The 16274-nt window shown below is 38.9% G+C and overlaps 1 protein-coding gene across 2 annotated transcripts in view; it reads left to right on the top strand.

Annotated features, from left to right (window-relative positions):
• TLCD4 (TLC domain containing 4) overlaps nucleotides 1–13766 on the top strand; it is a 34907-nt gene extending 21141 nt beyond the window's left edge. For both annotated transcript variants that reach the window (XM_005146539.2, XM_034064059.1), the window contains exons 3-7: nucleotides 1270–1359; nucleotides 5349–5407; nucleotides 7189–7283; nucleotides 9309–9382; nucleotides 12673–13766. In XM_005146539.2, the coding sequence (XP_005146596.1) occupies nucleotides 1270–1359; nucleotides 5349–5407; nucleotides 7189–7283; nucleotides 9309–9382; nucleotides 12673–12988 (634 nt within the window). In that variant the 3' untranslated portion in view covers nucleotides 12989–13766. The remainder of the gene's footprint in view (nucleotides 1–1269; nucleotides 1360–5348; nucleotides 5408–7188; nucleotides 7284–9308; nucleotides 9383–12672) is intronic.
• The last annotated feature ends 2508 nt before the right edge of the window (nucleotides 13767–16274 follow it).

Raw genomic sequence — 16274 nt, forward strand, 5'->3', positions numbered from 1 at the left:
GGTGGAGTTGAGACTCCTGAGAGTGACTTATGCATGTTTAAAATATTAATTACTTCCAAATACATGTATTTAATATGTACAAAGACAAAAATAACAAATAACAGCATCTATATATTTGTGTGCCTATTTTTCGTGCTGTGAATGTGGTGCAAAGATGTTTCTGATGACACAGCATCAAACTTGGAGTTCTCATCTTTGAAGAGTATCCATGATTCAGTAGAGCTATTTTAGCACATTTTTTTTCCTTCCTAGCCACACTTGAGAACTGGGAGAGCAAACAGCAGCAACACAGGATTAGATGCATTTTCTAGCAGTGTTAAACCCATGGTTAGAGGAACAAGGTGACATGTTTTGGACCCATGCCCATTGCATTGTTCTGCCTTCCAAGAATATGTGTGGACTCCAAAGGGCAGGAATGGCCATGTCCTGTGTGCTGGCAGAAACCCTGTCAGGGCCTCTGTAAATAGGTAGTTCTTTTTAAGTGCTTGTTAACATTCAGAGTTTATCTACGGTGTGCATGCACCCTGTATACTTGAGACTGGTGTCATTTAGATGGGAAGGGGGAGTGTTTAGTACCCAAGTATGGAGAAGGCAACTCTGATTAGTGTGACTTTATATAGGACAAGAGGAGTGTAAATAAAGCAAAACTTTAAGAGGAGTGTAAATAAAGCAAAGTGAGCTGCTAGTTCATATGAACTTGTAACTGTTACACCTCAGATACTCAGCTACAACCTTTTGTTATACAAGTTTTCTCTTTGACAACCAGAATCTACTCCAAATGCACCCGAAATTCTGATGCTTTCCTTGATAGGTTTTTCATTGAATGCCCCTCTTTTCAAAACCTTTACTTGGCACATTTATTATGGGTCATCTTATTAAATTGGTGCCTGAAAGGAGAAACTTGCTGCAGGACTCGTGGGCCAGTCTGAATGTGGATTGCATACAGATTTTCCAGCAAAATGGGACAACACAGCAAGTATTTGTTAGAGAACTGGATGTTATATTGTCTTTAAGGATTCATTCATATAGGGGAAAATGAAAATCTGTTACTTTAAGACCTTGTGTTCTGTTTAAGAGGCCCCTTGCTCCAATCTAATAGATTCCTTCTTTTTGACTGTTTTTCCCACCTCTCATTGTATTATGGTTGGATGTAGCATAAAGAAGAGATGATTGGCTTTCACAGAGGTTCTGGATGCAGCTGAGAGCTTAAGCACAGTATAGACAGTTGTGAGTGGCAGTACCTTCTTGTGACTGTAATCTCTTTTTTAGGACAGTGTCCACATTCCACGCCTTGGTGGTTGGTGGCTTTTGTCTCTATATTTTGGTATACGATGACGCCGTTAATGCTGACCATCTCTGGTAAGGAGTGTTACATGTATCTTGTGTTTATACAATGAAGTAACATAACTGAGTATGTTCATTACTGAAATAATTAAGATCCCATTAAAATAAGCAGTAATTGTAACATTGACCTTTGCTGTATGTAGTAATAGATGATTAAATTGTTGCCTGTTTTGGATTTTTAGTCATTGCATTCTGGTATCTTTAGAGAGACCAAGTACAGTCTTAATATCTTATGAGATCTGTTAATCATGTTGGAAAGCAGCACATTATTATGACTCCTCTTGTGTGTCTCTTGTGGTAAAGTTTATTAGATAGAAGCTTTTATTCTGCTTTGTTTGAGTAGAACTTGTTCTAAATAGTGCAAAGGAAGTCATGAAGGCAGAAATAAAAGTCTCTTAGTGATGATAAATAAGTTGAATCTTTGCATTTACTAAATCATCCTGGTGTGTTTCCAGGAAAAAGTCAAATTAATCAGAAATCAATCCACTTTATTTCAACTATTGCTTCTAAATAGATTCTTCTCTTTGGATCTGTTTACAGTGATTGCTGTCAGTGGTGTTATTTACATTTGGTAGAGAAAGGAAAACTTTATATATATATATAAATCTAGTGAAAGTGTATCTAATCTGCGTGTTTTAAATGAAAGCTTTGGTTTCATTTCATGGCAGTATTTCTGTACATTGTTGCTTGGTCAAAATTATCTTAGTGGTTTCAGGGTCTTCCCAACTGAAAGTGCACAGAACATATTCCAGATGTGGAAATCAGTGTTCCCAGTGATTAAACTAGTAATTCTAAAATATGTGAAGTATCAATGTACTTAAAACAGTTGCAATGACTTGAATTCATGTTCATGCAAGGGATTAATTGTAGAGGATGACCAAACAGAATACTGCCCATGGCTTGACCAGTACTTATATGCAGTCTGTGAGTGAAATACAACTTTGCATTAGGCTTTCTTCTGCAAGTGAAGTCAGAACTGTAGGGGATTTTCCCCCAGAATATGCAGATGTGCATCTTCTAAGGCTGACTTTTTGTATTACTCCTAGTCTTGATTTTAATTGAATACGACTGAAGAGGAAAACCACCAAATTATATGGGAAATGCCAGATGCAGGGCTGCTTAGTCTGGAAAACTAATGTCCTTTTGAAGTGCAGGCATAAGCTATAGGACTTAGTCATTTACAGATATGAAGGATACATAAGGCTTTCTATAGGAGTCTCTTATTACCAATACAAGACACATTTCTGCATCTAGTTTTAGCAGTTTCTAAGTAAATGTCCAGGAATCCTTCATGCAGCTTTCTTGCACTGTTCTAGCCCAGGCAGCCTGAAAATATTACGTAGATGCTACTAGACTACTGGGAAGGTTTTGATACAGATGCTCTTTCTCTCTCACAGTTGCCACCATCCTTGTCTAGTCATTGACTGTATGAACGGTATCCAGTCAGCTCTTTTCTGTGGGATTTAAAGTTATCTTTATCTAAAATGGCAAATCACAAGTTCTGAGACCCTGTTTATGTCAACCTAAATTCTGGCATCATGTGAAGCTTAAATGCATGATGCCTATGGTACCTGTATGTCTTGAAAGGTATCAGGACTGCTGCTGGGTGTTTAGGTTCAGTGGAGACATGCAGTATTACTGTCAGGTAATGCCTGAATCTAGGTCTGATAGATGCTAAAAAGGATAATAGAGACTGGAGCACTGATGAGTTAGAGGGAAGCATCAGCATAGTGTATGTTTATCTTTTTTGATGCTCTAGGATTTTGCAGAACACTTTGCCTTTTCTCTCTGTGTAATACAGACCAGCTAATGTAGACGATGTAGACATTCTTTTTGAGGTGGAAAGAATAACAGGGTAGAAAGTGTGGAGGTGTTAGAGATCAGATAGGGAAAAGGAGAATTTGTAAATTAGTGAATTAAATCAGAGCTTCACAGAATAGGCTTTTTCAAACAACTATCCACTTGATAGTTATTACTCTTTGATTAGCATTTTATATGACTCTGTATCTGCAAAGAAGTTTGAAGATAGTCATATGGACTTCTGTTTGTTCTATCTGCCTGTGTTCATGTGTAGTTCATTTGCCACACATACCTCCTTAGCAATCACAAAAGAGAGAGCTCTTCCCTTTCGCTTATTCACATAACTTCCTGTTTGCCACTCCTGATTCTTGCTTGCATCAAAACTATGCTGCAAACATCAGGGCTTGTAAGCTCCATTGCACTTCCAGATTTCCTGACTTATTTCCTTGAATGGGAAGATTGTAGTCTAAATTCTGAGTTTCCCATTAATGAACCTTAATCTGGGATTCTAACATGGACTCTTCTTGAAGGGATGTGACAGATTGGCAGTGCAGCCTTGTATGTTGCTGAAGTGCTGGTTTAGCAAGTCCACAGAAGGTCTGTTGCAAGATGACCATTCTCAAGGAAAGAGCGAAGGGAAATGAGTTGTTCCCTGTCTCATCCAGTTAAGTCACATTTACCAATACCAGGGAACAAGCATACATTCAATCCTTTGCATCTCTTCCAGAGAAGAATATGAAGGTTCTTGAGAGCAGGCTCAGTCTTGGTGATGATTTACTGAAGTGTGTTGGGAGCACTTGCAAGTTTGGGTGTGCTGGTAGAGCTCTAACGTAACTATCTAAAGAGTCTCTGTGTGTAAGAGCACATCTGTTTATGCTCTGTGTCTAGCTGTGACTTTCAGAACAGGTACACCAAAATTCAACCCACATAGTCTATGAAACCAGGTTTTGAAGCTATGGAAAAATGTTCCTGTTTCAAGTTGTAGTTAAGAGAGCTTCTGTGGCTCCATTCTTAAGGGCTTGAGTGAGCTCCAGGCTCTCCTGGTCACGGTTTTTTCTCATCTAATAGCAGAAATGAGGTTTTGCGAATCCTTTTGTTTTCCTGTAAGCTTCCGTCTCCCTCAGGGAAGCAGTTAGTTCTGGATGCTGAGAAGGCCTTAAAATCTAGTGAACAGATTGTAGTAATACAGGAAATCTCTTTCACTCCTTCATTCCAATAGGACTGAAAAATAAAGGCTAACTAATAGCGTTTTACTGCTTTCTAGCTAAGGGAGACTTTGTGTTGGAGGTGCTATAAGCAGAGTTGTGTTCCTTTTATCTCAAGGTTTACAGCAAAACTTTATTTCACAGCTTGTCTTGTGCTGTCAACATTGGGTAAGTCTCTAAAGCTGTCACTTGAAGCTCTATTCGTACTTAAACAAGCTTACACCATGTAGTTAAAAACATGTTATGATCTTTATGCTAAGGAAAAGAGATTTGCTTACCAAACTCAAAATGTGCCCATACAAAGGATGGTGGAGGAAAGGATAAGTGCTGTAATGTGGATGATTCCCTTTCTTGAGGTGTATTCACAAGTTTGGGTTTGTTGAACATCCTTGAGGAACTGAAGTTGTGTGCATTTTACTGAATGCCTGCTGAATGTTTGGCATCAGAAGGGAAGGGACAGAAGGTGTGAAATTGCTCTGGAAAGCATTTCTTCTCAAAGGTTCCTTGGTTTCAGAGAACTGGCAAATAATTCCTTTCATGTCTCCTCCTACTCTGTTTATCCCTATAAGTATCCATCCTCTTATGAATATGAAAAGTACCAGCTGAACAAGATATTTCTGTCATCCTTAACAAAGTTTTAACACTGGCAGAAGAACAAAAATGGAGATGCAGCATTCTTTTATCCTCTTTCCAGAGAAGCCAGCTAAGGGTACTTGCTCTGTTCCAGTCTTAGACTCTAGCAAGGCTCTTGGGGCACTTTCTGCCCCAAGGCAGGAGGTAGGTATTCTTGGTTAAGGTAGTTAGTAGATGACTTATAGCTAGGTGGAAAAAGGAATCCATCTGCATAACTGGGATCTTTCTTAACCAAATCTTGAAACATCTTACTGATGGGCTAAGAATAAGGTGACCTGATAGGCATTATGTGTGTGGTATGTGTATATCCTTTGCAAATTGCCTTGTTACAAAGTGTGTAACTATGTATTTTTGGTATGTTTGCAGGGGTGACCCTTCAATTGTGAAACTGAATATTGCTATTACCACAGGCTACCTCATTTCTGGTAATTATGCAATGTTTATATAACACCCAGAACCTGTATATTTACATTGAGTCACTATGCCTGTATATTTACACTGAGTCACTGTGCCAGGGATGTGACATGTGTATACAATGCAGTTTCTCCCCTGCCTTTTAAAATTCCTAATGGAGCTGTGGGTTGTGGTGGAATCACAGGATCTTGCCAGTGAATGTGGAAGATGAAATATCATCTCCTCAAGTATGGAGGAAATGCCACTGTGTGGCTTCATGACCGTTTGCTACACAACCACCAATTCCAGCTCAGATTTGTCCTTCAGCCAGTTGAGAAGGTGTTAAAGCAGTGCCTTTCACTCCCTTGGGGTGCTTACAGCTTGTGGCTCTTTTGTCGTATGTTTCTTCCTATGAGCTCAGAATGCTGGCAGAAGGATTTTAAGCCTTCAGTAGAAGCTGGGGCAAATGATGCCATAGGATCCTGCCTGCCCACCTCTTAGTCTCCCTTGAAGCCAAAATCTAGTCATATACAATGGGGCAATTTTCATTATTTTCTTGAAATGGCATTTTATCCCATATATGTGTCCTTAAGTATTTACTGTCACCTAAAACTGCTGTGGCAATTTTGCTGCAAATTGCTTTTGAACTTTCTTTTATGGTGTGTGGAGATAATACTGACTTATCAGAGCAAAAACTTGGTGTGCCTTGGACTATTTTCAGGGAAAAGTACTCATGTTAGGACAGAGTCTGGTCAGAGACTGGACTTCAGTATCTCCCAGACTAGTTTTCTCATGCCACTGGAGGTAGTCTGGTGATTGGCACCCTCCGTTAACCTGTGGGTTAGTTCAAGTCTCTGTTTTCTTCCATAACAACTTCAGCTTTCATGTTTAAATTCATTGGTATCTATTTCTGAATAATTATGCATTAGAATTTCATGATGAGTTAATGAATGCCTTTGAACAGAGACCTGGACCTGGCCACCCATTCTCTCTCACTTCCTTGTATAGTTAATGTTTAATTATTAATAGGAAGTGGAGCAGCTGTGTCAGGTGATACAAGGTTCTGCCTGAAGGTAGCTAATATAAAAGAGATCAAGACTCTCATTGGATATACAAAAGGCACAGGAGTAAAGTCTTTGATTGGAAACCTTGGTCACTAATATGCCAGTTTAAAGTACTCATTTGGAGCAAGGAGGGGCAGAAATTGCTTGTTCCAATACAAAAATCTTCTGAAATCTTAGACTATCATGCGAGAAGAAAGTTTCTGTCAAAGCGTTAACTCAGGCCCACTGCATCACTGCTGCAATAAATGGAAAGTTCTGATTAAAGAAAGCAAACATGCTTCTCATTCCAAGTGCCCCTGGCAAAATATTTTTAGTAAATGGTTCACTGTTAGCTAATGTAACTCCTTTTTGATTCACAAGTGCCCTGTAATAGATCCCTGCATGTATTTGCATATGGCTATCCCTGCTATAGCCCCTTCCCTCCTGGTTTTGGTTGTTTTTTCACTTTTTCCAAATCTTTGGGTTCAGAAGTGCGAGGTCTTGCTCCAAGAGTCTGAATGCACTTTTTTCTTCCAAGATATTTCAGCCTCTGCACTTGTATTGAAGTGGAAAGTTGTAATTTATAGCAACTGTTGGAAAAAACTGTTGCTTAATGCTTTGACTAAAGATGAGCCTCAGAATAAAGGTTTTCTCTTCTGAGATAGTGTTTCTACTGATGCCCTCTGTTGGCTTTTACACCTCTAAAGCTATTGCGAGGTAAAAGGTAATAACATAAACTGTTCTTTATCGTTCTTTCTTTTCTCTTGCAGATTTGTTGCTTATTATTTACTACTGGAAGGCAATTGGTGACAAGTATTTCGTAATACATCACTTGGCAGCTCTGTATGCTTACTATTTTGTACTGGTGAGTGCTGTGTTTTTCCAGTCATGTAACAAGCAGGTGGCATTGAAGACAATTTAGAGATCTCATTTGCTTAATGTTTTTCAATTTCTTCATTGGTTGGTGCCTTAGCTTTGTGAAAGGTGTATTTTTATTTACAGTCACTGTTACTTTCTAAATGGTTTTATCAGTCATTTGTGGTATGTGTGTAATATTTCACTGTTACAGTCCTTCAACACAAATGTGTAAGTTATTTAACAGCTGAACTTAAAACTCTACTCAGTTTTTGCTGTAGAGGGACTTTTGACAGAGGGGCTTTTCAAATGGTTGTAGAAAAGGCTTTCAAACAACCCCCCAGGTCTGAAGTTAGTTGAAGAATTGGAAGGAAATGATTCCAAGTGGTTATGTTCTGCTTGTAATTGTATTGCAAGGCCATTGATCAGTGGTCCATAATCCTGGTGGAGCATGTGCTACAATCAGCTGGGTGGGCTTTTTTCTTTAGGGTTACTTTGGTGGGGAAACAACAGATGATTAATTGTGTCTATCTGTAAATACTAGTCACATACATACACTGAAGGGAAAAGGGGAAGAGAGGGATACTGTCCTAGGATAAAACCTCACTTTGTTATTCCTTGCTGCTGCTGGAAGTTCTCAAAGCTGCCCACGTGACTTGGTAGAAGTCCAACTGACCTCTAGAATAATGCTCCTGAATTCCTTCTGTAAAGCTTATGCAGTAAAAAAGAAATCATAAAATGCATTTTACTTCATTTACCACATTTCTTTGCCTGCTTACTGTATGAATGCCACCCTTACAGTGCTGAAAGCATTGAGGTGCCAGATTACTGTCAGATTGCCCACGTAATGGGGATGAAGTATATTGAGAAGTAAATGCTCTCTTTCGGGCTGAAGATAATTAGATCTTCTAATGTTATCATGGATGAAAGTGAATTAGAGCTGAAGATTAGAGAAATGAAAATACCAGTAGCAAGGCTAATCCCTGATGCAGGAAAATCATTAGTTGTTTCTGGACTCTATTTTGTGGGAACTTCATTTAAATCAGTTCTCATTATTTTGCTGTAGCTCTGCCCTTGGATGTCTGTGTGTTACTCTCATTCTCTTATTTTCAGAGAAAGTTACTCCTAAGTATCTTATTTAAAATATGACTTAGAATTTGATGAAGAACACAGATTCTCTGTTTGGAGTGGTGTGAACTGACATGAAATCACTGAAGTAGTGGGTGCAAACATGTTTGATGGGGAAAAGGGGAATCATGACACACACTATATAGATTGTTCATGAAGCCTATCACAATGTTTTAAGTCTTTTTATCTCCACATCTGCTGCTGGCCCAGCCATTGTGTAATGGAACACAACCAAATGATAAGGCAGAGAATATGCTGTACTTTGTCACTTGGAGGAAAGTGCTCAGTTACAACGTGTATCAATGTGAATGTGCCACGCACATCTGGATGCTGCCACAGAGGAGATGCGATCATCTTCCAACTCACAGGGCATGGCTAGGGCTCTGACGCAACTGCTGGAAAGGGTTTCCCCTGCAGTGTGCAAGAGGGAAGAAAAGGCTTTATGTGCCCTTTCTGCTGCCAAATAAGAGCTGGGAATTCATCTTCACTGAGTGAATTATGTTCCTAAACCAATGCAGGGACATTTCTTTAGCTTATAGTGTTCATTTTTGGGCTTGTTTAAACATTGAGAAACCCCAAATCTTTATAATTCTCTTAGTAATAGCATTATTATAATTCTAAGCTAATTTGTGCCAGTCTTGTGTAGCTAGCTTTCCGTGGCCACTTAACTGTAAGCGTCTTAATTTAAACAGTATTGATTTGAGCTACCTGAAGGCCAGTTGCAGCTTTGGAGGTAAACCTTACTCTGAAGCTGGGAGGAAGTTGCCTAGAGCTGATGAACTTGTTTGCCATTGCTTTAATAAAGAAGTTAAGATGCTGTGTCAATCTGTGTGTACTTGAAGGCTGTAATCAAGGTTTCACATTTCTGCTGTTGATATTTCAATGTCTGCTTTGTTTTGCTAACCAGAGCAAAGGTCTGCTGGCTTACTTTGGAAACTTCCGTCTGCTTGCAGAGTTTTCCACTCCTTTTGTCAATCAGCGGTAAGTGCTCAACGAATGGTTGCATCTTTACTTTACATCTTAATTTGTATCATGATTTCTGTCACTTGCAAAGTCTTTTCTGTTGTCAAATGGGAAATTATATATATTGTATTTGTAAATATATATATTCATATATATAAACTAAGGATTACTATGTGGAAACCTTTTTTGCTGCTATAGCTGCAGCAATATAACTAATGCATTCACCCGAGGTCCTTTTTAGAGTAGACCAGTCTTCATATCTAATGCCATTCTGAAATGAAGCTTCTGAACAGAAAACCTCACAAACATAATATTGTTCATTATCCTTTTCATGTTCATTTAATTATTCTAATAAAGCCATCATTTTCAATAGGGATTTTTTTAGTATTGTGGATTAGGAAAAGATAACACCATCAGAATCCTAGAATGGAATTGCATTGCCCTACATAACTGGACGATTATTTTGCAGTGCTGCGCATACATAGATCAATATTAATATATGAATACATAGAATAATATAAGTGCATACTCTTTATTTCCTTTCAAAAATAGATCTGGGTATTATTTTGAGGACTTAAACTAGAAAAATAATAAAGCACCTAAATATATCTGGTTAATCTTCACACTTGTGTGAAGGAAGTGGCAGAAGGCATTTTGCAGAGCTCAGTGAGTTGAAGCCTGCCATGGCTTCTGGTCATAGTGTTGCTACTAGAATTGCTGCTGTGGGCATCAGAAAGGGAGCACAATGATGCCCTGTACCACTGGCAAAGGAAGCAGTCAGGGGAGTTTTGCAGTGCTCTGGGAAGGGTGACCTCTCTCCTGTGCCATAGCCACTGTGATCCAGCTTGGTACAGGGATTTCCCCAGGAAACCTTCACCTCAGGAGGGGAGCTTTGGTATAGGGCAGTGCTGTCCTCCTCTCCCATAACTTCTGTACATGTGTGGCATCTGTTTTCTTTTACAGGCATCTGGTAGAGAAAGGGTAATGTAAGGCAAAGAGGGACAGTAGTCCTTGTGCAAACAGGGTATCTTGAGTATTAACCATCACTGCATTACGACTGTAAACCCCAAAATATTTGATGAGACTGTATCATTCCTCAGGTTTCTAAGAATAGAAAAGATTGTGCTGAGACCCCTTTCAAACATGAGCTTGGCAAATTGAAGTTGCAGGAGGGAAGGGTGGGATAGCAGAGGTCTCCAGAAGTTGCCCATTTGCCTAAGCAGAATGGAGTCAGAGATTAGAGTCTAATGTAGCGTGTGCTCCATGTGCACAGAAGAACTGAGGAATAAGTAAACTTCTTTAAACTTATTTTTAATAATACAAGGAAGAAGAGAGTAAGAAGATGAAAAAGGGTGTGTTATAGTCTCGGTTTCTATATTGACATTCATGTCTGAGTGAATGGCTGTTGTCCCACTTGACTTCCCCTGAGACAGAAGTACATCCTGGGTTAAAGTGGTACCTGTACTAATGCTTATCATTCAGACTGTATTAGGAAGCATTGTGATACATCTGGCTATTAAAAGTAATATATATTATGCTTTTTTAATGCCTGGGGGGAGATCATGTGTCTTTGAATACGGGCTCTTACTGCTTTCTCAGAACACCAGAAATCACTGCAGGAGATAATAGTTCCTTGTGCTAAAGGACATAATCTCTTTAGTGCAGGAATGTTTTTTGGGGTTATTTTGGGTGTTTTTTTGTGTGAATATTTCAGGGTTTTTTTAATTAAATTTGAAGAGAACCAGACCCTCAAGGCAGAAAGCTGTGGATAATGATAATGACTTCCATTATGTTTCTTGTTTGCATTCTTAGGATTACCAGAATAGCTATTATTAAAGTATAAAAAGATACTCTAATCTCAGAACTGTCTGTTTATTTTCTGTCTATGTTGTTAGGGAGATCTAATTGGAGGGTGTCTCCATGCTAAGCATTTAAATCTTGTAATGTTAGTATCAGCATTTATGTAATTACGTGTGAACTGTTGTGGGTAAACTTGTAGTGATACACATGATTTATTGACTTGTATTTAGCTCAGTTTGCTGGGAGAGGGAAGCTGCTAAGCAGACGTCCTGTCTTCCACACTGTCCCATTGCAGTGTATTTTAAACCCTGGTTTTATATTACTTTTGGAATCTGCATTGTAGATACCAATGAAAGTACAGACTCTAATTGTCAATCTGACCAAAGATATCAGCTCTCTCTGTTTGGCATCCCAGTGAGTGTTTCTGTGGTGAGGTATCCTGCTTCTAGGCTGGACTGCCACCTCGAGTACCTGGATTTTAACTGTCTCAGAATACTTCTGTTAGAGCTGGATGTCTGGCAATTCTCTTTAGTATATCTCTAATTACCTAACATATATATTACCTGGTATATTTCTAATTAATACTAAGCATTAATCTGTAGGTAATTACATTGAAAATTACTTTCAAAATACGTTTTAGAACTGGTATTGTGTTAAATAGTTTTACCCTCATATCTCCTTGGAAATAAACTGAATGTTCCACTTCTCTTCCCCATCTCTCATCATGAATACAGTGATTTAAGGAATTTTCTTCTGTTCCTACCTTTAACCTACCACTGCTGCACAGATTTTCCATGTGTTTGTTTTGGTGTGTTCCTTTTCCTAATAGAGTTCAATGCAGGGGTTCTGTGTGTGAAGCAGTACATACATTACGCTTCCCTACTAATGAATTCATATGCAGTAATTACTTTTTAAGACCATTTACAGTAGTAGTAGCAGGAGAGGGGCTTTTTAGTTTTATCTTTTCATAGCATACCTGGCTGTGACATGGTTTAGTGCCATTTACACTGGTGGGGAGGAACAGAAGCAATTCCAACTCTGAGAAACTGGAAACTAGAGCACTGTCTAGATTACCGTATCCAAATACAATGCTAGAATTGCTTTCAGGGGGAGGAAAGTAGACATTTATTTGCCCATTGGTGCAAAATATAGTATCAAATAATGAATCTGTATCGTTTATCCTAAATTTCTCATATAAAATTTATCATTTAGAATTAAAATTATAGTGTATTGCACTACAGCACTGAAAGGATGCTGGTTGTCAACTGGCTTCCAGTTCCAATTGGGATTTTCGTTGTTAGTTTGCAATATACCGGTTATCACATACTGCTTAAGTGGGCTTCAGCCAAGTGGAAGAACTTGTAATTAAGCCAAGACACAGTGTAAGCATTTAGAAATTATAAGGGTGGAAGCATTTAATAACTTACTGCTTTAAAAAAGGGACTAAAATCCTTCTTTAATGAGATGGCTTCAAGTCTGCCTTGTCTCTGTGAACGCTTCTTTTGCAGGTGGTTCTTTGAAATACTGGGATATCCCAAATCTTCCAAGGCCAACATCATCAATGGTTTGCTGATGACGGTTGTGTTCTTCGTGGTGAGGATTGCTGTCATGCCTGTGTATTACAGCCACGTCATTTCCTCCTTTGGAACAGAGGCTTTCCACAGATTAGGATTTGCAGCCCAGAGCGCCTGGATTATCTCAAGTGTTGTCTTGGATGTTATGAATGTGATGTGGATGGTCAAAATTGCAAAAGGATGCTACAGAGTCATCCGTCTTATCGGACGGGAGGAAGTCAAAACTCACCGAAATGGCAAATCTGACTAGAAATAACACACATAAAATGCAATTCCTGCTGTGAAAGTAATCTGGGTTCACTGAAACAGTGCACATTTCTGCCATGGAATGATCCTCTTAAGAAAACAAGGTATTACCTCTGTACTGACCTTACTCTTTCCCTAACCACACTGCCTGCACACCCAGGGCCATGCTTTATGGATCCTGTCCGGCGAGGAATAAAAGCAAAAGCTCCCACAGATGAGTTTCATGTGTGTGTTCTAAGCAGCTACAAGCTACTGAAGTTAGAAAGGAGCAGACTGGTTACTTGCTTGTTGTCCACCAGTGTGTTCGAAGTGTTTCACTCAGGTTTCTCAGATCAATGTGTTTTATAAATCCAGCGAATATTGAGATCTCTCTCTCTTTTTTAGGAAATGGAAACTTCCCAAACTCCTGATATGGTGCAATTTTCCTGGCACGTTTCTATGTTTTCTTCTGGGAATAACAATCAAGATTTCAGTCTTGACAACTTTTTAAGTTTTGCAGGAAAACCTAATAATGTAGCTTTGGTTCTGTGAAGTCTTTTTACTGCTTTTTGTTCTGCCTTATATGAATGCAAACCAGTTTGGGCAATGTATGAGATACAATGATCTAAAATGCTGTATTATAAGACTAGAGAATAGCTGAAGAAGCGTTAAAATGCTCTGATTCTGATGGGAAGGATTCGCTTTTGCTCTGTTACATTACATGCAATTCTAACTCTTCTAAATCGCCCATGGAACTGGTTTTGGCAGTCAATATGGTAAATGAGGTGTGGAAATAGCATCATTCTGACACATTTTTTCTTTGCTGCTGCTGCTACCTTGGAGAAGTGTTGCAGCTCTCCATAGAGTATTTGTAACCACTGGCTATTTGGAAGCGAAGTTTAATTGTAAAGAGGTAAAATTCTTCTGTTGATGTGATGTGTAACTTGCAGTGATCCTCATTTTCTGATCCATGATGACCCATTTGATCTGAAGTACTGAGGTTTTTGTCATATTTTCCTTGTTAATCACAGCCTGAGGTGTTGACTAACCCCATTCTTGAGTTAACTCTGCCAGAGCAGATCTGTCAGTAGGTACTCTGTTCCTTCTTCTGCAAGCTGAGAGGTTTGGAGGGTATAAAAGAGGAATCTTACCATCTAGGACTAGTCTTGAATCTATTTGCTAATACAGTTTGAGGAAATTCTGGGGTCTGTCTGAGTTTTAAAGGGTTTTGAGAGCTGCACTGCTGTGTAGTTTGGTTTTGGTTTGCTCGCTTTATACCATAGCTGAATTGGGACTGATTAACTCCTGGTTTTTAACTTGCTGTGGTGCTTGGTTGGGTTCTCTGTTTGCTGCTTGTTACACCTTCTGGTAAGGTGTGCTGAAAGCCTGCATTTTCCCTCAGTGCACAACCCAGTTACTTCAGCAGACTGCTTCAGCAATTCCTTTTTCAACAGAAAGGTAAAGCATTTACCCTGTGTAGAATCATTAGTTTTCCTCTTGTCTTGCTCCCTGTAACAAAGCTGGGTGATGTGAACTCTCCCCTCTGTAGTCAGAGGTGTCATTGCCCCACTCCTCTGCTCTCAGTGTTTCCATCCTTCAGGAACTGGATAGCTGTAAGGCCCCAAGAGGACTATGTGGGCTGAAATGCCTTCTAACTGAGGCAGCTGTGGTAAGTGTAGTTCCCCAGTTAAATGGTACTAGGGAGTATTGTTTGGGCTAAATAATATACACTTTTATAAGCCTAGTTCCACTCTTTAATTGGACAGGCTTTCTTCCAAAACCATTTCCCGTGTTAAGGGAGGTATCAAGGGTTGTTAGTACTCCTGTTTGGATTCTGGGCTTATGGATACTTCACAACCCAAAACCTGCAGACAAAAGAGCTGTTTATGCCTTGGAAAAGTTAGCAATTAATGTGTTTAGCTGGATGATCTGAGTGAGCACTGAATGGGTTTGGGTACCAGTAAATCCGTAGTCTGAGATCCTGTGACCTGCTGTGTTGAAAGAAAGACTCCATTCTACACTGATTTGCAGAACCTGGTATCTTTTAAACCAGTGATTTCAGTGTATCAGATGCACAATCTAGACTGCATACAAAGGCTGTGTTTCTGTCACCTTTAGGATTTAAAGGTGTACGTGAAATACTTCATTTTCTTGTGCTTTTTAAGTCGCTAGATCAGGGAATGGTTTTGTATTAGCTTGTTCCTTCTGCTTCCATTATTCAGGAGGCAGGATGAAAAACATGGGTAAAGTGATTTGGGGCAACTGTTCAGGTGATAACTCATTAAAAAAAATTAATTCATCCCTTCTTAGCATAATCTTTAATATTTCAGTATCTTTGTTTTCAATGGAGAACATCCATTGAAATGCTCAATTTCTGTCACTTTTAGATACTTCTTTTCCCTTATAATACACAAATATAAATTAAGCTGTAATAAGATTTATCTTAAAACCAGACTGAAAAAACCTAGCCAACCCAAACCCCAGTATAATACACTTTGGGCAACAATCCAGAATGGAAGGGCAAGGGATAACATGTTATAAAACATGTAGTATTTTGGATTGCTGGACAAAATTAGTGTAATGAAAGCAGTATTTTGCAATGTGTTCCTACATTTGGTTAGATTTCCTTTTAAATGTATTACAGTTTTGTCCTAATGCATCTACTGTGTGTCAGGAGACAACTTCCCGTTGAAGTTCTTAACACTTGTGTATCAGCAAGGAATGTAGTAAACAGGCTGCAAAGTTGTGTACTGAATACATAAATACAGAGCACTTTTTACCTGCCATTCAAAGCTTATAATACAGCAAATTAGACAGGTGCAGCACCCATTTTTTTAATTGCACTTTATTATTTTAAAAGCTGTGGTGAAATACTGCTGAAACTTAATGTTGCAAGTGTGTGTCTTTGCTTTTTTTTATGCAAGAAAGTAAATGCATGATAGGTAGCATCACAGTAAATGCTACCTTTAGAATGTAATGTTATCTTATTAATGACTTAAAACTTCTCTGTTTGAATAGCTGCATTGTCTACAAGCAGCTTGTGGTGTGTCATCAGGTGTCTTTGTGATGGACATATCAAATGGAAAGAGTTCCTCTTGTAAAAGATGCTCGAATACCTTGGTTTTCTTTTCTTTTACACTGTTGGGTACCAGGTGACATAAAATCAGCACAATGATCATGGGAGAGTCTGTTTGTACCGGTAAGGCTGTATGTAGGACTGCAAGTTCCCCTTTTTTATGGCTTTACTTTATCATCAAAAGCTGAGTAAATGCCACTTCCAGAACTACTACTGTGGAGTTGTAGGTTAAGTT

Source organism: Melopsittacus undulatus, chromosome 6 (assembly GCF_012275295.1).
Source record: "Melopsittacus undulatus isolate bMelUnd1 chromosome 6, bMelUnd1.mat.Z, whole genome shotgun sequence".
NCBI classification, from domain to species: Eukaryota; Metazoa; Chordata; class Aves; order Psittaciformes; family Psittaculidae; genus Melopsittacus; species Melopsittacus undulatus.